The sequence below is a fragment of the Dicentrarchus labrax genome, unplaced genomic scaffold (assembly GCF_905237075.1).
Source record: "Dicentrarchus labrax unplaced genomic scaffold, dlabrax2021, whole genome shotgun sequence".
Taxonomy (NCBI): domain Eukaryota; kingdom Metazoa; phylum Chordata; class Actinopteri; family Moronidae; genus Dicentrarchus; species Dicentrarchus labrax.
The window spans coordinates 28,253,666-28,276,314 of NW_026136720.1; the positions used below are offsets into that span (position 1 = coordinate 28,253,666).

The 22,649-nt window shown below is 40.6% G+C and overlaps 3 protein-coding genes and 1 long non-coding RNA gene across 7 annotated transcripts; 2 read left to right on the plus strand and 2 right to left on the minus strand.

Moving 5' to 3' along the window:
* Positions 1–211: 211 nt before the first annotated feature.
* On the plus strand, positions 212–4,234 carry LOC127353807 (uncharacterized). Of its 3 annotated transcripts, XR_007881355.1 has the most exons (4): positions 212–269; positions 360–544; positions 3,481–3,659; positions 4,172–4,234. It is a non-coding gene; the product is annotated as an uncharacterized LOC127353807 (long non-coding RNA). The 3 variants fall into 3 exon arrangements; XR_007881354.1 differs by having other exon boundaries at positions 224–544; positions 3,462–3,659; XR_007881353.1 differs by having other exon boundaries at positions 224–544.
* Positions 4,104–13,708, minus strand: LOC127353694 (uncharacterized). Its single transcript, XM_051383174.1, has 7 exons — positions 13,409–13,708; positions 11,926–12,149; positions 11,670–11,771; positions 10,605–10,706; positions 8,580–8,693; positions 7,281–7,389; positions 4,104–6,427 (listed from the first exon to the last, which is right to left on the minus strand). The coding sequence occupies exons 1-7, from the start codon at positions 13,518–13,520 to the stop codon at positions 4,608–4,610; spliced, it is 2,583 nt and encodes an 860-aa protein (XP_051239134.1). The 5' UTR covers positions 13,521–13,708; the 3' UTR covers positions 4,104–4,607.
* Positions 13,709–13,855: 147 nt separating this feature from the next.
* Positions 13,856–16,714, plus strand: pdf (peptide deformylase, mitochondrial). The gene is made up of 3 exons (XM_051383335.1): positions 13,856–13,952; positions 14,643–15,318; positions 15,873–16,714. Exons 2-3 carry the CDS (start codon positions 14,697–14,699, stop codon positions 16,028–16,030), a joined length of 780 nt encoding a protein of 259 aa, XP_051239295.1. The 5' UTR covers positions 13,856–13,952; positions 14,643–14,696; the 3' UTR covers positions 16,031–16,714.
* Positions 16,715–16,933: 219 nt separating this feature from the next.
* Positions 16,934–22,564, minus strand: spata2l (spermatogenesis associated 2-like). 2 transcript variants are annotated; one of them, XM_051383229.1, is made up of 4 exons: positions 22,222–22,564; positions 20,058–20,427; positions 19,636–19,929; positions 16,934–19,049 (listed from the first exon to the last, which is right to left on the minus strand). In XM_051383229.1, the coding sequence occupies exons 2-4, from the start codon at positions 20,421–20,423 to the stop codon at positions 18,042–18,044; spliced, it is 1,668 nt and encodes a 555-aa protein (XP_051239189.1). In that variant the 5' UTR covers positions 20,424–20,427; positions 22,222–22,564; the 3' UTR covers positions 16,934–18,041. The 2 variants fall into 2 exon arrangements, with proteins under 2 accessions (XP_051239189.1, XP_051239190.1); XM_051383230.1 differs by lacking the exon at positions 22,222–22,564 and adding an exon at positions 21,742–22,154.
* Positions 22,565–22,649: the final 85 nt, after the last annotated feature.

A 22,649-nucleotide genomic window follows, 5' to 3' on the forward strand; every position in this document is an offset into this window, starting at 1 on the left:
ACTCCTAATATAAGCTTTTTGTGGACCCTTTTATTGTCCTTTATGACTTGACAACAACAACACTAGTGAGCAAAGGACTGGTTTAGGTTGTGAGACGATGTTCTGGCTGCCTGTGTGGCCCTTAAGGTTGATCTCAGCTTTCATCCAAAACTGCAAAGTCATTGTCTGGTTCTCCGTCAGGGGAAAACCTCTCAGTTTCATAAATCAACATGGTGGGGGGAGTCAACACGCACTCAAGCAGTCGAAGCTTTGACTGTAGAGTTGGAACGGTTCGTCTACATGCTTAAGATGTTGCAAATTTAGGCCAGAGCACAATGGCCATAAACAGTGCATTTTAATGAATGTTATGTAATCTACAGAGCCGTACTGAGGGAATCTGTCATCCACAGAGACCTACTATTAACATGCCATTGAGAAAGACACTGAACTGCCAGCTACACCAGTGGAGCTAAGTGGCCAACAGGACAGCTCCCAGTTTCGAAATGGGAGGGAGGATGGAACTACAGACAGGAAAATGAGGCCAATCATCCTTGAAAAGGGAAAGGTAAAACATTTTAAAAATAACGTCAAACACATGTGAAGCAAATGACAAAATCCAGTATTGTGCTTTCCTTGAGAAACTGACCACAGTGGCTCTGTGAGGCTGTAGCTAAATGCTACAGGATCACAACCAAATATGACCATTCCACGAGCTGCTATATGTTACATAAGAAAACCACACAAAGAAAAGAGAAAACACACAGCAGTTTTACATCATGAGGTGGGAACATGCAACAACACATGCATCTGATGCAATACCGATAAGAGGAAAAAACCTAGTAAACATTCACAGCTAGTACACCTGAGAATAAATAAATAAATAGATACAAGCCATCAGTGGAAAAGCCACCCTAAAACAGAATTATTAATTGTCTTCTGACCACATTTTAATTTGTTAATCAGAAGAATTTTCTGATTCATTGTAATAAATCAGTTGTACTGTTGGGTGTAATAGCTCAAATAGACATTTTAAGTGCCGTCAGAGCCAGTCACTAATAATAATTACTGCAAGCATGATTCTGTGATTTCCATCTTGTCTTGCTATATTGTCTAAAATTCTGTGAATGTTATAATATATATTCCATTTTAGGATGGATTTTCCTTTTGATAAAGACTTATATAATGATTCAGTACACACACAGTATACCCCTTGACACTTTGTACTCTGCCATTTACCCTGTACTGTCGCTTTGCCAAGAGCCTTGGTCAGTCTGTCTCTCACTGCTGGTTATGGCATCTGTGCACAAACAAAATACATGTGACATGGACGGCACAAATAAATTAAAGGAAGAAAGATAAAGAGCAAAAAACACCTTTAGCACACCTTTATTTTGCTGGGGCTAGATTAATGTGGGTTCAACATATTAGGTGTAGGTGGTTTAATGGACTTGATGTGACATTGTGTGATATACAAGTATATTACAGTATATTATAAATTACATTTTGTCAGACTGAGAGTGACTGACAATTATGTTTTGAATTAGCCTCAGAAGCTAATGGTCAGTAATGAATGAAATGTCAGATCTCTCTGGGTTTGGGGTTTGTTATATTGTAAAGTAATAATTTACGTAATATTACAAAAATTAGACACATACTATCACAGACAGATGCAGAAAAACTAATCCATGCATTTGTTTCTTCTAGGCTGGATTACTGCAACTCTTTATTATCAGGTTGCCCCAATAAGTCCATTAAAACGCTCCAATTAATTCAGAACGCTGCAGCACGAGTACTGACAGGAACTAGGAAAAGAGATCACATCTCTCCTGTACTAGCTTCTCTGCACTGGCTCCCTGTAAAATGTAGAATTGAATTTAAAATCCTCCTCCTCACCTATAAAGCTCTTCATGGTCAGTCCCCTTCATATCTTAAAGAGCTCATAGTACCCTATTACCCCTCTAGAACACTACGTTCTCTGAATGCTGGGCTACTTGTGGTTCCTATAGTCTCTAAAAGTAGAACAGGAGCCAGAGCCTTCAGTTACCAAGCTCCTCTCCTGATGGTCCTGCTTGACTGCCATTGCTAATATCACTGATATTATTATCATTATTATTATCATTATAATTATTATTATTATTATTACTACTACTATTATTATGACTACAGTTACTATTATTACTATAATCAATGCTCATTGTCCCCCATCGTTGTTGTCGCAGTCGTCTTCTTCTTAATGTTCATCATCATCAGTCACTACTATTAGTGTAGTTGTTGCTACTTTTGTTGCTGTGCACCTTTGTCTCTGTCTCTCTCTGTCTCTCTCCCCAACTAGAGCCGAAGGGTCTGTCCTCGGTTTCTGCCTCTTAAAAGGATTTTTTTCCTTGCCGCCGTCGCCAAGTGCTTGCTCATGGTGGTACTGTTGGGTCTCTGTAAATAATGTTATAAAGAGTTCGGTCTAGACCTGCTCTATTTGAAAAGTGTCCTGAGATAACTTCTGTTATGAATTGGCGCTATACAAATAAAATTGAATTGAATTGAATTGAATTAATCTATAGCTCCAGTGTGTAACATTTAGGAAAATGTATTGGTAGAAATGTAATATAAAATTCATAGGTATGTTTTCACTAGTGTATAATCACCTAAAAATAAGAATCATTGTGTTTTTGTTACCTTAGAATGAACTGTTTTTATTCCACCATTTTAAACCGCCATGTTTCTATAAGACCAACCAGAACAAGACCATTAAGAGTGATGTTCACAGCTCTTCTAAGCTATCTTGTCAACAAAACCAGTCAAAACCAATTTCCCACAAGCACATCTCAAGAGAATAAGACACCAAAACAGTCTGAACCTTCTCTTGCGTCAAAACGTTGCAATGCCCCTTCTGAGCTAACAGATGATTTAACACTGATTCACCAATGTACATGTACATTTCACTTACTACCACTGTAAAGGACGAAATAAAGAAAAAATACAGCTTCAGGTCTCAAATTTGGCAGTACCACTTAGGTTGAGTCAAACAGGTGGGTTTGGGTCTCAGCTTGCAAGACATATGCAGAATGACATCTGGGAGAATGAATTAGAATTGGTTTGGGTCCCCACACCAGTGTAGTGTTGGGTAGGTCCTTTCCACACCAGGTCAGTTTGGAAATATATTCAGAAATGTGTAGACTTAATCACTCCCCAGACTTCTATTTTCCCCACAAAAATCTTCAATGACTGAATTGAACTGAGGTGAAGGCCATTTCTTATGCTCATTCTATGTTGAACTTTCTGTCCAGGATGTATCATTCAAGGGCAGTTACAAATCAATCCTCAAGGCAAAAGCCAGTAACCAGTGTCCTCATTTTACCTCCACCACAAAGGCCCTATCTACGATTCACTGTGTAAACACATGTGTGCAAACAGCAGGGGTTACTGTTGACCTCACTGCTGACCCTTGGTGATACACTGCTCACGTCTATATCATTTTTTTCAACCAGTCTTGTTCACACATTTCAGCATGGAGAGTTGGTGCCGTGTCGTGCCACTGGACAGTCCTCCATACAGAGCTGACCTCCATCAAGTTGATTGGCTGACTCAGGAGAAAGGCACATAACTGGCCAAAGAAAAGTAGACATGACCATGAGTGGGTGGTCCGTGGGGTACGGGTCCATGTCTGCCTTACATCAACCGACAAGGTATTCCACACTCTTGCTTTTAGTGGTTCTCAATTTTTTTTCTGCTGCATCCCCCTTCAGAAGCCAAAAAACCCCACCACCAAGTTGAGACAGTGTAAAGTATAAACCTCATGGTGGTGCTAGAGGAAAAGTAAGGGGATCACCAAAGTCATAGGATATGTCATCTTGCAATCATGTCATCTGTATAAAATGTTGTGCCAGTCTATCTAGTAGAGAGATTTTTCATTTGGTACAGAAGTAGCGACATCTCAGTGTGGACCAACCAACTGACCAACAGAAAAACAAGGCTCTGATGAGAAGTTGATGTTTGTTACTGATTTGTCAACAAATGTACAGACAAAACAGGAAATGCTATGATAATAACTGACAACAGGTGGGTATTAAAGACCTTTCAAATTGTATGCTTTCTAATGAGAACGCTTGAATTGAACACTCTGAAATTCATAAGGTCACACAACAGCTTTATAAATGAATGAAGCAACATGTACATTAGTCTTTTTTTTGTCCAATAGTTCAGTCACCACCCTTCAATCAATAGTTGAAGCCAGAGATCTCATCATGTCCTTCTAAAAAAGGTATTTAAATTAACTCCACAAAAGAGCTAAGAATCATAAGAAACTGATAAGTAACAGGAACAATAACAAGAAATTGCACTACAGAAATGTAAAAATTGGGTTTTCCAATCATTTAGAAACAGTGTTACCATTACATGGTTTGTCCACCAGAAAGCACCAACACTGACTTTTAAGTAAGTAAAATGTCCCACTTAGTATGTATCTTAGTGACAATTCTTTAAAAAAGAATCTAATGGATCCTTATCAAGATTGTTATGTTATACGCATATGTAAAAAATATGTACACTTGGCCAATATATAGTTATCAGTATCGATATAAGTATTTATCTAAAAAATACAGTATCTGTCAGCCTATAGTCCATATGCTCAAATGTCATGTATGAATTTGGCTCCTTGCATTCACATACTCATAGAGAAGTCTTTTCTTTTTATTGCGAGGTTTGTAGTCAGGGTCGCACTCAAGGGAGTCCTCGCTGTCACAGCTTGAAGAATGACTGGAGTAAAGAGTGTTCAGATCAAAAGAATATTCATCTTCTTCCTCCTCCTTCCTCCTGTCCTCATCGTTGTCGCCATTGCTCCCTTGTACCACAGACTCTACATAGCAACTTGAGGATCTCCCCTTGGTCCACTGATAACACTCCTGAGTGCTCAGCCTGGTAAGACTCACGTAGGGCTTTAGCAGCTTGGACTGAAGCAGCATGGCCTGACTGGATAGTGATAACCTCAGCTGGGCTCCTTGGACCCTGCTGGTTTCAGATCTGGCAGCCGTGCAATCAGAGTTGGTGGGCGAGGAGATGACAGTGGAGCACGGTAGGGTCTTTGATTGAGAAGGACTGATGTTATGTGTCTGAAGATGAGGTTTGATGGAACTCTGAAGGAGAACTTGTCGAGATGATTCGGATAAAGGGATTTGGTTAGCAGTACAAACAGAGGACAGTGTACCTGAATGAGAAGTAGAGGTAGAAGCATATTGTGTAAGAAGCTCAGATACATTGAAGTCGTCGGGCAAAGGTGGACAACTTGTCCGGAAGGTTGTTTGGGCAGCTAAAGGGTTTTGACTGAATCCGTCCAGAGCCTGTGAATGTCTGGTGGTAGTACAAGCCCGTCTAAACTTCCTTGAAAGTCTGGAAAAAGACTGTCTGCTTTGTGGTGTACAGCTGGTAGAGTTACATGCATCCTGAGATACAGGAGCTGTTTGCACTTTGCGTATTGTGTTTTGGGAATTTGTTAGGGCCTTGGTTTCTGTTTGGGTAAACAAGTCTTTCATTGTTCCCTGAGCCATGACATTTCTTCCTGAGATATGGCGGTGTGGAGAGGTTAGGACCTGAGGACTGGAAGTGGAAGTGGTCTGTTTCTTACTAGACCTGGTACAATTATTTGGAGATGCTTGATGGGGTTTAAAGGTTGGGTAGATTCCTCTGACGGAGGCAATGTCTATCAATCGGACCACCGGCAACAACAGGGCGGGCAGCACAGTGTCTCTGGATAAGGGGGCCTGAGGTAGTGGTTCTGTTTGAGGAGTACCGGTTAAAGATCCAGGTGATCGAGAGCTCAGCTTATCTTCAGGGTTTGCTTGTTCACATGCCTGAGCTGCTGTCTGAAGATGGGTGGAGGTCTGTGGAAGTGAATGTTGTTGGTTTGCGGGGCATGGGACGAGGTCAGACGGGGTGAGGTCCTGTGATGAAGAGGTGGAGGAAGACGACTGGAACAACGGGGGAGATGAAGAAACATTAGCTTGAAGCAGCAACTCTTCGGAGCACTCGTCGGGACACTCCTGCAGGATGCTCTTCACCCATCGCTGGTGTTTAGAGCAGAACTGAGGAGAGGAAGTGACCTCCTGAACACCTTCACTGCTTCTCTGACTGATGTCTGCCTTTTCCTTGTCACTGCTCTCTTCCTTCACCCTCTTGACTACCTCACCATCCTCCTCTGTTCCTTGATGTCTCCTAACATCTGAATTATTGTCAGTCTCCAATAAAAAAGGGCTGTCCTTGGACACATCTTGTTCAGCCTCCTCTCCTAACCTTAAAACATCTGGCTGAAACTCAAATGGAGTTTTTGCTTCCACTGACTTGAGTAGAGCCTTTGAAGAGTTGCCCTGCAGAACAGACCTTGAGAGTTGAGAGCTTTCCATGCCCTTCTTTCCATGTTCTGATGACTGAGAAACCCTGCACAGACGACAGGAGGCAACATCTAAAGGAACAGAGAGGCAGTGCATTTTAATTAACAAATGTGTAATTATCATCAGAGAAAGAAATGCATTATTGGCTAAACGTAAAGGAAATCTTGCTACCATTGGTGCAAAGACAGAGTGTAACATAAAAAGGAAACACAGAGTACAAGCACCATTACATCTTATTCTGTTCTATGTTAAAGGTGAACTACAGCGATTTTACACATCAATTCTTTACAGGTCTTGGGAGTACTGTTGCAATTGTGAAAAAGTTGTCAGATTAATTGCGTTTAGTGATGTCACTTGAGTTAGCGTCATTTGGGCTGAAGACTATTAAATGAAGACTATAAGTGCCTACATTAGCTGCTACTAGCATAACACACTTAAATCTCCGACCGAACTGTCGGCAGTCAAGTTGCATTGTGGCTAATGTAGGCACTATATTTTGACAAGGAAAAAAATGCATGGAATAAAAGACGATCTACATTTTGTCCTGCTGCACCGACTTTGATCCTGTCCATCATTACTGCAATGCTAAATGAGTGGAGTACTTTGTGACATTAGAAATAATCTAACAAGCTGCTGAAAGTGTTCATGACTTTTGATTAGAATATTTTACTGCCATTAATGAATAATTATTTATTTATTTCCTTGTATTCTTGTTTTTAAATGTTTACATTGACTTTTATCTATTTTATTATTGTATTTTATTGTGTTAGTGTCAAACTATTTTGCTGTCAAAGCATTAATTAATGACTATTATGACTTGCCACAGTTTTTTCATGAAAGTCATCAATTTATTAGAATATTCTGTTGTCTATTTAATAAAGTTGAATTTCACATTTGTTGATTGTGTGTTGTTGTGTTTCTTACCACAGTGCAGCAGTTTCTTTAGAGTTGTTGCTATGGTCGTGGAGTCAGAGGTAATTACTTCCAACAATAGCTTTTCCTCTTCAGTCACAGGACTGTCTTTCTTCAGTATCTAGTTCACACATTCATATGTGGCAGAAATGCAATCAATGAGACATTCCTGTGATGATATCATAGGCAGTTCAAGTGCTGTCATTTTTAAAGCTCTTCATGTTCTATCAATCAAGAACCCTGTGGAGTTTTGGTCTGCTGTCACATGTCCGATGAATGTACACTATTAAGGCCCTGACGGGGCACAACAACCTGCTTCACCATCCTGAGGAGGGTGGGAAGGGTGAGGCTAAATACACACTGCTGGCAAAACTGCTCATATTTGACTCAGACCTATTTTTTTCATGGCAGTGTGAACAGCAAAAATCACATGGAATTGGATCTTTTCAATTCTGATTTGGGCCACTTTCTTATGTGGTCCAAGTGCTGAGATATTGAGTTAAATTTAAACAGTGCAACAATGGTTTGCAATAGAACAAGGTTTTGACATTGACAAGGCCCATTACAATCTTTCAGTGGATAGATTTTTATGCTAGTTTTAAGAATTTTAGCCAAGGAAGACTGGCTTACCCAATTGGAAGTTTTTTGCTCAATATAAGAAAATTGGTTACATTTAAGAATATTTGTCTTGTTTCTAGAAGGGCTGTTTTTGTAGTGCAGGCTGTTTCAGCCCTAAGCAATGCACAGTGTTCATTACCGTCCTCCACTGGCATCTTTATCCCACAGCCCAAACACACCTTTACTCAGTGTACTCTGTACTGAGTATGTACTGATGAGAACACATTTACAGTACATTAGAAGTAACAGTAAGAATCTGGCAATGCGATACGTATCACAATGTCAACGATTCAATATACTGCAATATATTGCGATACTGTAAGCAAGACGATCTATTATGATGATGATGAGTCACAATATAAAGACCACACCACCCCATGCATAACAAAGTTGACTTTTTTTATGCAACCAAAACAGTGAGTTGTGCATTTATATTTATCACAGTCATCAGTTTAGCCTATCAATGCAGTGTTTTTGAGAATCGATATAATATCACAAAACAAAATTGCAATTCTTTTAATATTTTCTTACACCCCTATTGCAAAGTTTTACATTGTTAATGTGTTTATAAGTCCCACCATCATAATTAATACCGCTTTTTAATTGCACGTCTCTTCTATCAAATTAATGTTTTGGGCACCTCTTTCAAACTGCAAGCACAGATTAAAGTGCACACTACCATAAAACACACACCTTATCAATGTAGGTATCTCCTGGTAACACAGTCTCCAACTCGTGTAGATAGTGCAGCAGCCGGTCTTCTACTTTCTGGGCATAATGTTCACCATACCGCTCCTCCATCTGATTCTGAAAGGAAGGAAGCACTTAGCATGGTACCTGGAAACAACACTGAATCACACTTTGAGAATTTGCATTAGAGCCTGACTGATGTAGGATTTCTTGAGGCCAATACCAATTTTGGAGTGGAATTTTGCACTGATATGACTCTGTAAATGTACTCAGAAGGCTGCTTTCTTAAACAAATAACTTTATTAAAGAATATTTAACTTAAATATTCTTTACCATGTTAAATAATTTAACATTTAATGTATATGTTCTAGTTGACATTACCGAGAGCTGCTTCTTCTCTCTTACTCTGTGCTGATTGCCACAGTATTGTAAGTCGCAGCTCACTGCTGGATAAACTTTGCAGTGACGCCAATATATTATAATATTAAACATTTAATACATACATATATGTATATGTGTGTGTGTCTGCAATAAGTCAATATCGGCTGGTATATATATTGGTCTGGCTCCAATCTGCATACAGCTTAGACACATACTTTGGGTTTACTTATACATTGCAAAAGCTAGAATGTAAAGGTTTCAAGATTCAGTGTCATTAAGAAATATAACCTGGGTGGATTTTGTGTGTACAAAGCTTATTTAATTTAGTGCACGGATAAACAGTGTGGGTTTCTATTTTTGTCGACAATGTTCCTCTCCATTTGTCTGTTTACTGTTTTGCCCAGTGAACTTTAATACTGGAGTACCAATTCTCGGAAACAGTTAGATCAACAATTAGAACTTATAGAGCACAACTGATATATCGGTTGGCCGATATTATTGATATCAGTTGCAGCAATATGAAAACTGCTTTTTTTCCCTAGTATATGATGCAGAAAAAAATGCCTGTGGTAATATATTGGTGCCACTGCAAAGTTCATCCAGCAGAGTGCGCTGCATTTTCAGAGTGCGCTGCATGTGGCAAGCTGCACATAGTGAGAGAAGAAGCAGCTCCCAGCAATGTCTACTAAAACATCTGGTTTTCACAGTCCACAAATTGTTTTTCCAATGCAAAGAAACAGGTTTTAAATTTGAGGAAAATAAAAAATGCATAAATATCAAATTCAGATTAGATTATGAGCTGCCCTTATAAAATGTTGAGGGGGTGTTACCTATGTTAAACAATCAGCCGCACGGCTCTATTTAAGATCAAGTGGGATTCATGATTAAGCTCACCTAGGTAAGAGCAGATTTGGATGCTTAAATATGTTTGGTGCATCTGGAGTTGGGTTTTCTTACATTTTCTCTTAACAGAAAATTATGTTGCTGCATGAGGCCCAATGTATATCAAATGTTAAACTATTTACATGTTTATAAAGTTATTAGTTTAAGAAAACACCTCATTTTCATGGTTATAATGGTGGAAAATCTGTTAACAAGCCACATACAAAAGGTCTACTTACATTCCAGCTCAAAAACTCCCTATATCAACCGCCATATTGGTAATCTAATCTTAATTGAATTCTTTCACTCCAAAACCTGCATCGATATCGGTCTGGCTGGTTTCCCCACAAAGTTTAGAGTTCATTAGATCTGCATAGTTACAAGAGGAAACAACAATATGAATCATTTACTACTTTTAAATTTCATTACACCAATTATTCTGACTACATGGACATCTCTAGACTTGTATACATATGGAGTTATTTCTAAATGTAGATCTGTAGTGTGCCCTGCTGGATCGAAAAGGACTCACAGTTAGGGGCTGAGAGAGAAAACAGTGCTATGTGCCTACTTATTCAACACACTGACACCAGGCGATTGTTTAATTGTCAGGGACCTGAAGAGTCAAGGAAAAGTCCACTTGAACATGTTATACTGACAAACTTGACATGAACAAAAGTTACTTTAAACTTGTATCCTATCTTGCATTCTTTGTCCTACTCTGGCAGTTACTATCACTGTTAAAAGACGGTGAAGTAAACTAACCTTAATATAATCTTCACGTTTGTCCTTGTCCATAGCAAGTGCTTGTGCCAGAGCCTTGAAGTCCAGATGGTTCTTCCTCATTAGGAGCATTTCATGATGGCTCTGTGCAAGACAAAAGAACACATAACATTGGTAAAGAATGGGTAAGATTTGCACAGAGGCAGCACGGCAGATTTCTATAAAAAGCTAATTAATTAAATTAAATGTTGCTTTTCATTGGTCAGACACACCAGGTTCTATAATAGCTTAATAAATAACAATATTCATATTACTGACATTAAGTTATTGAGAGTCAACCGTTTTGGACTACTTTTATATACATTTATACATAAAATATATATAAAAACAATGTTAACACCCTCTAATCAGAGGAGGGCGGCCCTCCTCCCCACTCTGAGTGAGAGTCTGTGAAACCACTGCGCTCATTTTCAAATTCCTCATTCACAGGAGTTTATGCTAGTTTTTTACTAACCCTCTACTTAGCATTTGTCTATTTTGGAGCAGTGGTTTAGACTTGTGTCTTAGACACTGTAGAGGCACCGGACTGCAATCTCTACCTTGATCCCACACTGACTGTCCCCCCATAGACACACAGGCATACCGGAGAGTTAGCCTCTCTGAGCTGTTATCTTAGGTCCAACACAGGTACCACACTGAAACTTTTACAAAACAGCTGTGAATGTGCTTCTAGTAACTGTAAAAGCTTCAGTGGACTCTTTGTGTTTCCAGTGCGGACACAGAGAGTCTGACAGCAGCTGCTATTAGCTCTGATTAACAGCTCGCTGTTCCTGCTACACTGCTGAGGTCAGTCTGTCACTAACTCCGGTTGGTGTCGAGACCACGTCCCTTTCACAGGTCTCTAATGTATTTCTTAAATTTGCTGAGAGGGAGGGAGCTAGCAGAACTGAAGGGTGTAGTTACACTTTAATACATTATCTTTAATATAAAAACAGTGATTAGTGCAGCTTTAAATGAAATTGTTGAATTATTACTACACAAGACTAAAATCAACTGAGAAAGGGTTAAGAGAAGGCAGAGCGTTAGACACGCAAGTTGGACACTTACACACTGATGTTGGTATTGAGGTAGTTTACTTGGGAAGAACTGGTTTATTTTAAACACAGTATCAACCATTCCTCGGCCCTCCCGGAACATCCACATAATGACCTGGGAGGAGAGACGATTCCCAAGATATCAATAGATAGAATATAAATAAACTTCAAAAATACAGCCATGGATCAACTGCAGCTGGAACATGTAAGTAACACAGATTTTAAATGCTTGCAGAATAAATAAATTCTACCACCACTCATGTCCATACCAAGGTCTTGAGGCCAAAAATGATCTTCATGTGTTTGATGGGAGCCACCAGTCTAGGTAAAAGTCTGTAAGTGGCTTCCAAAAAGCCCATCACTCTCTCAAAGTGCTGCACGTCCCTGCTCCTCAGGATGGAATATACCTGGGCAGAGGCAACACGCAACCTCCATGAATCTTCAAGGCTCAGAGGCTGGGAGTCCACTTCTGGCCAGGAGGAAGGGTCCACAGCTGTGAAAAACATGGCAGATTTTTACCATTTCTTTTAAGAGAGTGATCTACTATGTTTTACAGTGACTTCTCCAAAATATTCTTAATTATATACCGCCACAGGGGTTATGTTTTCAGTGCTGTATATTTCTTTGTCAGCAGGATTTGGGAAAAACTACTTGCCCATATTTCATGAAACTTTGTGGAAGGGTGTAACATGGTCCAAGACAGAACCCAATACATTTGGGTGGATTGACTTGCATCAGTACTTCTTACTGACATTACTTTTCTTCTTGTTGTTTTTATTTACATATTTGGTGTTGTGGAATCCAAAAGTAACAGAAAATAATCAAGTTATATTGCTTTAATATTGTGATACATGGATTAGGTTACTGACTAAATTAATAAAAAAAATAAAAAAGTAATTAGTAATTGTATCAGATCACATCTTTAAAGTAACCCACATCTAACCACATCTTTTAAGTAGGGCTGCACAATGTTGTTAAAATAACATACTCTTATTTTTTGACAGATTCACAATCATTTTATTTATTTTTATTCATTTTTTACTAAAAATATGATGAAAAGTCATACTTTTGGGGAAAACATGTTTTTTTAAAATCTGGAGAACAACAACATTTGTCGGCTGGGCCATCTCTGCAGCCCTACAGAGCTTCATTATAATGCTGTTTGACACACATTTTACCTTTATTAAAACAGTGCAGCTCTTGCAATCTGCATATTGATTCTGTGAATGTTTCGATTTATTGTGCAGCCCTACTCTAAACCCTGATACTGCGTTACAAGTAAAAGTCATGTAGCACATGTTTTACTTCAACTTTTGTGTTGATTCTGGCAGTAGCAGACATTAAAACTAACTACAAATAAACAGCCAATCTTCTTGCTGATGGTCTTGTTTGTTTCTGTAGGTCATATAGAGGCTTCAGTTTCAAACTGAGACTGTTTCATAACCAGTTAAAAACTCCTTGTAGTACCTTTAAGTAAAAGTATAGCAGTCTCAGCAAGAAAATGCACTTTAGGTATCAGAATTCAAAGTACTTATAAGTATACTATTTATAAGTTATAATGCACTGTTACATTAAACTGTTTAAGGCAACAGTGCATTATAATTTATAAACTGATCACATTATTTCCATGTAAATTCTTAATGAGTGAAGTAAAACAACCAGCAGGAATCACTGTTCAATACATGTAGTGGAGAACAAAGTACAATATTTAAAATATAAAGAAGCATAGATTAGAAATCCCTAAAAACCAACCTTGCTGTACATCCATCATCTGATGAGCCCAGACGTGCTCTATGATCCACAGCGGGAACTTTGGGAAGCTCTGTAAACATTTATGGACAGACTTCAGCTCTGCTCCTTCCATCGGGGGCTCGGTGATACTCAGCTCCGCAGGGCTTGTAAAGGGACAGAGTACCGGGGATCACCCCGCTGGAGCTTTTAAACTCTTATTCATGAATGGGCTGTGGATCACCCACTCGGCTGGACATGTAGAGGCAAGTTGAGGAAGTGTAACAGCCCTCAGTTCTGGCACTGTTTTGTTTCGATTTGAAAACGTTTCAAATTACTTCCTAAACAAGCTCCCTGGTCGCTGTCAAAATAAAAGTTTTTAAAGGAATTGTGATATATAACCACAGGCAAAGGCACGTAGACTTTTATTGTGAAGTGAGTGTGAATGTGACGCACGATGTTGTTGACCCGGAACTACTTTGACAGAGTCTCTTACCCCTGTTTTCACCTTCTGTCCTGAGTATGTGGTCCCTTTGAGTTAGTGTGGACGTGTGCACATTAGTGTGAGGTAACGGAGATACTCAATGTCTTTAAATGTTAATACTGTGCTTAGTTGGTAGCATAAGTAGCGTATTTTAAATATAACTACACTAACATGCTAACGACTTAGTTAGCTTTGTTGCTTGTGGTAGCTGTTGACTGGGAGGGCTTGTTTCATAGCACCTGCCTCCCCCGTCGGTGGTGTTTGACTGTTAATAAGCTAGGCTTTCTGCGCTGCGCCAGAGTAACAACATATATTTTGTTATTCGGCAACGATATATATTTATATATGATTTTAAAAAATACTAAAATGTTCTTATGGAGTCTCCATTACAAATGTTTCAACAATGGCGCCTCCCAGTGGTGGTAGTAGACATTTTTCTCCAAAAGCAAAAGCTCATGCCATCAGTCATTTGAAGTATGCTGTGATTGCATTTAAATAGACATTTTTCACAGGTGTTCCCAATGACACTAATTAAAGTTGAGTTCCATTCAGGTCAAACAGAGTCAGGGTGCTGCACTAAATGGCCAATAGTGTGACGTAAACCCTGTCTGTATACTTCCACATGTGCATAAAGCCAGGCCCACGCAGAGCCCTGGCCTCAACCCTATCCAACACCGCTGTGCCATCAAAGCAGGGATTTTATCAAATCTTAAAATGTGGCAACGGTTGAGAACTTACATTGACTAAATGTCCTTTTGTATGATTTTCCTGCAGCACTGTATATCACCCACCCTGACGTGTGACACATCAGCTCACTGCAGCTCCACCATGAACACAAAATCATGGGTGTCCCTGCTCCAACTCTCCAGGAGGGGGTTCAGACTTTGTGCATCCAAACCCCCCCACTGCAGAGCCGGGGCCTTGGGTTTAATAACTTCAACTTGTCTTCCACCAATTTCACCCCACTCGCCTGTGACCTGCAGGCACTCTTACTCCAGCAACGTCAAGCTGCGCTCCTATCTTCAATACTTGAAGCACAAGATCAAACCCCCTCCCAGTCCTCCGTACTGTCACGTGTGCCAAGTAGGGGACCCAGTGCTGCGTTCACATGCAGCAGCTGTTGACCCTGCAGCTGTAACGGGCCCCGAGGTCCAACAGGTCATCAACACTATGGTCAAAGTGATGCGGAAATTTGAGTGTGTGGGACTGAGCGCGCCTCAGATTGGAGTGCCACTCCGCATCCTGGCCTTGGAATATCCCGAGAAGATGTTGGAAGACTGTTCGCCCGCAGCAAGGGAGGTCCGCGGTATTTCCGTCCAGCCTCTGAGGATCTTTGTCAACCCCCAGCTGAGGGTCATGGATGGACGAACCATGCTCTTTCAGGAGGCCTGTGAGAGCCTCTCAGGCTTCTCTGCCACAGTTCCACGCTACCTGTCTGTGGAAGTGTCTGGTGCGCATATTTATAGCTTAATCCTGTTTTTCCTATACAACAGTGCCTTTCAGATTTTGTGCCAAATCTCATTTGCTGAGACTAAAAAACACTAAACACACAAACACCCAAAACAAAAAGTTTCAAAATAGACTACCTTTGTATTTCAGTGAAGTGTATAAAACTTTTAAATAAGGATGCTGATACTACACCATGTTTCTGATGGGACCTTAATATCTGTGGGACATGAAATGGCAATTGACCCTTCCTAGGTCCTGCCCCTTTTGGAATATCCGTCAACTTTCTACTTTCCTGTATTTAGATATGCTATGTGCTAGGCTAATCTATGTTGAAAAGCTAGCTAATCTACATTAATTGTTAATCATTCAGCATAGACTAGCCTAGCACATAGCATATCTAAGTACAGGAAAGGAAGTTGACAGAGGTTCTGACTGAGGCTTGCTCAACTGTTACTGGAGCACAGAGCAAACGGGGCGGGACTTAGGAAGGGTCCATTTCTAATGTATTTCTGTACCTTTTTCTCATTTCTTCATTTCTGCATGTTCACCCTGCAGGTCTGAATGAGAAGGGGGAAGCTGTTGCGTGGCAGGCCAGTGGCTGGCCAGCTCGCATCCTCCAGCACGAGATGGACCACCTGGACGGGGTCCTCTACATCGACCGCATGGACAGCAAGACCTTCATCAACATCAACTGGCAGGCCTACAATGAATAGAAGATCCTCAGGACGGACCAGAAACATTTACAGAAGAAACTGTAAGACTGCATTAATGATCTCTGATCTATACTGTACCGATGAAATCGTTTTACGTTTGCTCTTTTGAGCAGACGCTTTATTTTCATGTGAAAAATCTGGCTTGCAGAAGTGATTCATTTTGGTTTCTGGAGAGAAGAGATCAGCATCATGATGAAGCTGCAAGGTGGAAACCTTAAAAGCAATGGTCATAAATGTGCTCCTCAGGTCTATGTTTAATGAATACAGTGGCTGATATGGTCATGATAAAAGGAGTCATAAATGTGTGACCCTTGTCTGGCACCATCAAAATGAAAACACAACTGAATAGCAAATGAGGGCGAAATGCTTGGGGAGCAAAGTGTCAGCCCTTTTCCTCAGAGACTCACTTTTGTTCAACTCTTAACACAATTCAGAAAATGCTGGTCATTCTATAGGACTTACACAAGAATGGGAAAAAGGATGAATGTACCTGGACTTAATCAAGTTTGGCTTAGACATGTTTGGGACATGAGCGGGCATGACCCAGAGAAAACAGACGCGGTTTTAACAGCTTTAAGAAAATGGTACCTGCACCCAGGTTCATGTTGGTTCATGTTTGTGCATGTCAGGCTTTCACAGATCCATGACCAGTATTTGTTTGTGTCATTAAAATGTTGATCATAATATGTTATGTCATTCTTGTGCAGTTTTCTCATCAAGCTCATTTTCAAAAGACTAAATGTCTAATACTAAATGGACAGTTAAGCTACGGGCTGAATATTCAATTTGAATCCATCCAATGAAAAGCATGCATCTCCAAATTTGGTGATTTTCAAGTGTATAGTAGGTTAGACTGTAATCAGGATTTATATCCATTAAATTAACCCACCACTGTTCTGTAAGCAAGCTTAAAAAGACATTTATTTTCTGAAAAGGTAACATTTTGACATACAGGTCATCATAAACAGACATTACATTGCCACTCCCTACCCACTGTGTTTAAAAGCAGTTTTCTTGTGATGTCAAGTGAAACATATACTTGGTTGAAACGATTCTATTAGTCATTTAAAGCTCCAGTGTGTAACATTTAGGAAGATCCATTGGCAGAAATGGAATATAATATTCATAGGTATGTTTACCTTTATCTATCTTAAAAAAGAAAAACTTGAAAACTTTTCACTTGAAAATAAGAGCCATGTTTCTACAGTAGCCCAGAAGGGACAAAACAAACACTGGCTGTGCAGCCACATAGTTTCTCCCTTGTGCTTGGAAGGGGAGGGTGAAATTAGTGACTTGCAATTTGCAACTACACCACTAGATGTCACTAAATCCTACACACTGGCCCTTCAAGGTATTTTTCCAGGTGCCCAAGACCAGGTTCCAAAATCCTTTATTGCACTGAATAACTCTTTCAGACTGTTGATTGGACAAAACAAGCAATCTAAACACATCAAATTAGCCTCAAAGAAATTGTGATGGCAAATTCTTAACAAACAAGCGCTTAATCAATAAATCGTCAAAAAAGTCAGCATATTCACTGATTATGATGATTCAATAATATTTTGATTGTGATTGCTGATTGCAGTGCTTTTTGAAAGTTACTTGCTCTTGATTTTTAAAACACATTTAACACAGACAGGTGGCATATTGACCCTTTTTTACTGCAGTCTGTGTGCAGGCAACGAATACAGATGAAAACAAACGTCCTTGTGCTTCACACTAAATTACAATTAGAACACAAACCAAGGTCTCAACAATACACAATATTTCAGCAAGGTTGACAACAGTAAATATGGCCACTTAGAAGAATGCAGAGTAATGAGAGTCTCAGAAAGAGGACCAAAATAGAAAAATCGAAGCACACTTAATACTGCATTTCAGTACTGTGTCAAGGCAACATTTGACTTTCCGATTTAGTGTACTTGGATTTTCGTCTCCAGTACGCAGATTTAAGGCACTACTGTGATTTTGCTAGTTGTGCCTCATTAGTGCAATTCTATTCAGATACAAATCACACAGAGGATGACTGGTCAAACGTTTTGCCACAGATGCATTCAACAGGACTTCTATACCAACATTCCCTACAAAACTCACGTCCACAATATCTGCACAGAACCAGAGGATTTCTGGAACTCGCCCTCCCACAGGGGCACACTCCCAGTCGCTTGGTCTTGTGGTGACCTTGGCAGAAGTCTATCTCTTTGCAGGACCCAGAGTGGAAGACACCGCAGCTGAGACAAAGGACCTGAGGGTCTGGCGGGCTGAGGTCGCAGCAGACGTGGTAGGCGTATGGATGACGAGATGGAAGTAGTGATACAGGGTCATCACACAGAACTAATGAGGACATTGCTGCACTGCTGCTGCTGAGAGTTGTCGACAAACTCATACCACTTACTCTGAGGCTTCCACCCTGCGGTGACGCTGCTCTCAGTTCTTCCCTCTCTTCTCTTGTACTGTCAGGAGATACCACATGGTGGCTCTCTGTGGAGTAACACTCATGGGAGGCACAGGCGATATCGTGCACAGTGTTGCATTGAAGACAGAGTTTAAGACTAACATTAGGAGATCGGAGACAACTGCAAGAGTAGTCTGGTTCATCTTTGCTCCTGCAACACCCTACTGCTTCTACCTGCAGACTGCGTGACGGTGAGTCCGCTTTGTCAAACGTCAAGTCTTCACTGGGACGTTTGCGTTGCTTGGTGCTGGCGGAGGAGCTTCTGGTAGTGTCTGAATCCAGCGGTGAAGTCTTGGTCAGCTGGCAGTTGAGTGTAGAGATGCAGATGTCCTCTCTGGCAGACAGGGAGGAGGACAACGAAGAGACTCCGTTGCCGTGTGATTTGACTGGGGGTGATGCACTGCTTTGAGTCACCCAGGTTAAAGAGCGGGGACTCTCATCATTGACAACCGCCTCCCTTGGCACCCCATTAACCTGCTCATCTGTGTACAGATCCACTTCATCAAACGGCTCTGTCAGAGGCTGGTTGACCTCCAGCGTCTTCTTGGTGTTCTCCAGGGCAACCTGTGGAGATACACGGACGAATAAATCCTCAACAGTTTAAATTTATTTACACAAGGGTTATATCTAGTTGATGTTTCGGTGATGACTGACTGGTACGTGTCCATAGAAGTGAGGATGTAAAACTGTCAAGTACTGAAAGATGGCAGTAAGTGTTGGAGTATTTCAAACAACACCCAGTGGCCCTCCACTAACAAGTTCTACCAATCCCTGTGAATTCTGCACAACCTCACAATTTTGTCCAATCACCAGTTTCACCAACATTATTTAGTTTAGTTTAGGTATTTAGGTATATATTTTTTTTGTATGCATGTATGTTTTGGTATCAACAGTAAATGTGAAATAAGTGAATAACAATCATTGACAGGATAGGACATGAATGGGATGACTGACCCAATCTCCCCTAAAGAAATACATGCTGTCTGAGTGGGGCTTTAACCTCTTCAAACCCAGTTTTCCCCTCAAATTTTCCCTTAATTATCTAAGGTGGTTGCAGAAGAGGAAAGCATGCCCTCTCCACAAAAGACGTGACAGATTCTGCATTTTAAAATACAGACCTCACCCATGGTTGAATGATTGGTAGACATACCTGTAGGCTGTTTCCTCTCTGCCTCTCCCTCACTACACTCAGCTCCCACTGCACCTCACCAGCGTGCTTCCCCAGAGCTGTCAGTAGCAGGCGACACTCGCAGCGGGCAAGGAAGAAGGCACATGACAAGCGGAGGAGGTCGTCCAGGGCGGCTGGACTGACTCTGGGCGACTGGAGACGGAGCTGCTCACGCCGAGGTGAGCTGGGCTGGTACCCCAGCAGGCCGAAAAGTTTCTCAATCTGTGGCATCGACAGCACCGGTTTGATGTAGTGGGTGAACATACCGGAGTACATCTGGGACACAAGAGAGAAGAGGATGAAAACAAACAAATCAATAACGGGGAAATATATCAGGTTTTCACCAATATCATATTTAAATCAGAAATCTGATGAAAGACATTATTCCAGCTTTTTTAGCCAACCTTGACAACTTTGTACTCCTCCCGCCAGGGACCCAGGTAGAGGTTCAAGGCAGCTTGCTCCATGACCTCGAAAGCTTTGGCCAGGCCTCGAAGCCCTCCTCTGGCTTTGACCCTCCCAACGTTGGCTGCTGCTGCTGCTGCTGCTGCTGCTTTGAGAGACTCCTCCATCACCTTCAGTGGATCCAGACCCAGGCAGTGTGTCTCCTGAGCATCCCGGTCCCTCAGCAGCACCTCCACCTGCTTCCACAGCTCCTCATCTGTACACACCAGATTGGAGCCTCGTCCCACAATTTGCTGCTCCAAACTGTGATCGTAGGCGGTCACTAGATCTCCGTCAATCTGCATGGAGGTGCTCATCTCTTTCATTCAGCTGAGAGGGAGACAAATAGGATGTTGAAATGAAGGATGAAACTATGGCACTTGTTCTCCTCTGATAATAAATATACTGTATGTACAGTGGTATATAGATACCACAGACTCATGGTATGAAAATTGACAGTTATGATACCATGTACATTGGCTCATCCACGATACTGAATTCAACTGTATTAATGTTATTTAGAAAAATACTGATTACTATATAAATCTTATAAAAATATCAAATTATATTTTATGAATGACAATGTAACTGTATTTTATAAACAAATAACACATTTTACTGTATTAATGTTTTAAGTCAATATTTTGTCTCTTATTATAATTACAGAACTTTTTTTCCCCTCTCACATTGGCAGAAATGGGCTTCCATACATCCAGTCAGATTTGTATGTACAAAATATCCAGACCACCTTCCAGCAAACATAGGAGCAATACAACTTTCCTAAAACTACTAGATGTACTACACAAGCTGAGGGAACTAGAAACTCTGACAATATAACATATGAAAACGCTTAGAACCAGCCCTCAGTCCCACATTACTCCTGTTCTTGCATCCCTTCATTGGCTTCCTGTAAAATTCAGAATCAACTATAAGATCTTACTGATTACATATAAGGGGACCTTGCCCCCAGTTACAGTTCAGATCTCCGTGGTGACCGTGCCTTTGCTGTTTCAGCCCCAACATTGTGGAATAGTCTTCCCCATTCACTCAGATTCACTGAATCTGTGGACTGTTTCAAGTGGCTCCTCAAAACCAACCTCTATAGGTATATATTCTATTATCTTCCATATGTCTGTATTTATATGTCCCCTATGTATTGGGAATGTTTATGTATGTAAACATGTTTATGTATGCATATGTATAAATACATATATATATATATATAATAATAAAAATATATATAATAACTATTAAACACACCTATACGTGTTTATATGTATGCGTTTGTTTGTGAACTGCGTGTGTTAAACAGTACTATATAAATAAAGCTTTACTGTGTGCGCTATGATTTGTTTCGACTGTAAACACGATTATATTTATAACAGAAAGTGAAACTTGTGATATCTTGGCCTGAGTGAAACACAACAAGAATGTAACGTTAAAAGGTAAAATACTTTTGTAATGAGTACACTAATGTGTTGACCAGCGTCGTTATAACACGAAGTTCGTCACAAACTGGCCGTTAATGTTTGACATCATCAGCCAAAGAAACTACTAACTTAAGTTTGACGTTAGCATTAACGTTAGCTTAACCCGTTGACCCAGTGACTAACAGCTAGCTAGTTTTGCTAGGCTGTTACCTACCTGTTACTGTTTCTCTTTTATGGCGAGGACTTCACGACAAAATGAGCACAAATATCTGCTAGCTAATTCTAAACTATCTAAAGAATTTGTCCAAAACTTTTCAGAAACGTGGGTTTAATTCGGTTCGGTTAATATACAATCCACCAACGCAGAGTCCAACTTCTAGAGTTGGGCCACATTGCTCTCCACCGCCGACCACAGTGGGGAAGGAAGTAACAGCAAACTGCCTCAGAAAAGTTCACATTTAGAAGATGATGCGAAGGCTCATGTTGTTTTCCACATGCGCCGATTTAAAGGGTGACTCTCACAGATTTAAAGAACGCTGTACTTAGGGTTTTAGAATGTATAATCTTTTGCAGATACGCAAATAAATATTAAATGACCAGAATTCTGAATGGTGCAACAGAAAAGTGCTGGTGTTGGAGCTAGGTAGCTGGTAGCTGGTAGCTGCAGCAGAAAGTTGGACACACAAAGACTCACCTGTGTCTGCCACTCGTTCAGGTGTTTATTAATGGGTCGTGTGAAACATTTCCGGCCACACAGCCGTCCCCGTGCAGCTGGTAGCTTCTTCTTGATTGTCCAGGATAACGTAAACATTGTCACGTGGCACGGGTTTTCCCAGCCTCAGACGGGGTGCGCGCGGTATGAGTATCAGGACGGGCCGGAGAAGCGGAGTTCTGCGGAGGATAGATGGCTTTAAAGTCAATATATCGGATCTAAACTACACTGAGAGCTCGATATATTGAAAACAGACCGAAGGTAGACAAGGTGTTATGAAATTAGCGGATAAAAATAACAAGAGTTGGTTTATACCCAGCATATTGTCAAACGCGTATCATCCACTAGATGGCAGCATTTAATGTTTTTAAACGCCCTTCTCCATCAGCCTCTACGTGAACTTGTAGTTA

What these genes read in the sequence shown, in the direction of transcription:
- pdf (XM_051383335.1), top strand. Translation starts at nt 14,697, where the DNA reads ATGAACACAAAATCATGGGTGTCCCTGCTCCAACTCTCCAGGAGGGGG. An exon ending in CCTGTCTGTGGAAGTGTCTG is followed by an intron (nt 15,319 to 15,872) that starts GTGCGCATATTT and finishes TTCACCCTGCAG; the next exon opens with GTCTGAATGAGAAGGGGGAA.
- spata2l (XM_051383229.1), bottom strand. Translation starts at nt 20,423, where the DNA reads ATGAAAGAGATGAGCACCTCCATGCAGATTGACGGAGATCTAGTGACC. An exon ending in AGGAGTACAAAGTTGTCAAG is followed by an intron (nt 19,930 to 20,057) that starts GTTGGCTAAAAA and finishes CTTGTGTCCCAG; the next exon opens with ATGTACTCCGGTATGTTCAC. An exon ending in AGAGAGGAAACAGCCTACAG is followed by an intron (nt 19,050 to 19,635) that starts GTATGTCTACCA and finishes GTATCTCCACAG; the next exon opens with GTTGCCCTGGAGAACACCAA.
- LOC127353694 (XM_051383174.1), bottom strand. Translation starts at nt 13,520, where the DNA reads ATGGAAGGAGCAGAGCTGAAGTCTGTCCATAAATGTTTACAGAGCTTC. An exon ending in CTCAATACCAACATCAGTGT is followed by an intron (nt 10,707 to 11,669) that starts GTAAGTGTCCAA and finishes TGTCTTGCACAG; the next exon opens with AGCCATCATGAAATGCTCCT. An exon ending in AAAGAAACTGCTGCACTGTG is followed by an intron (nt 6,428 to 7,280) that starts GTAAGAAACACA and finishes CTGTTCCTTTAG; the next exon opens with ATGTTGCCTCCTGTCGTCTG.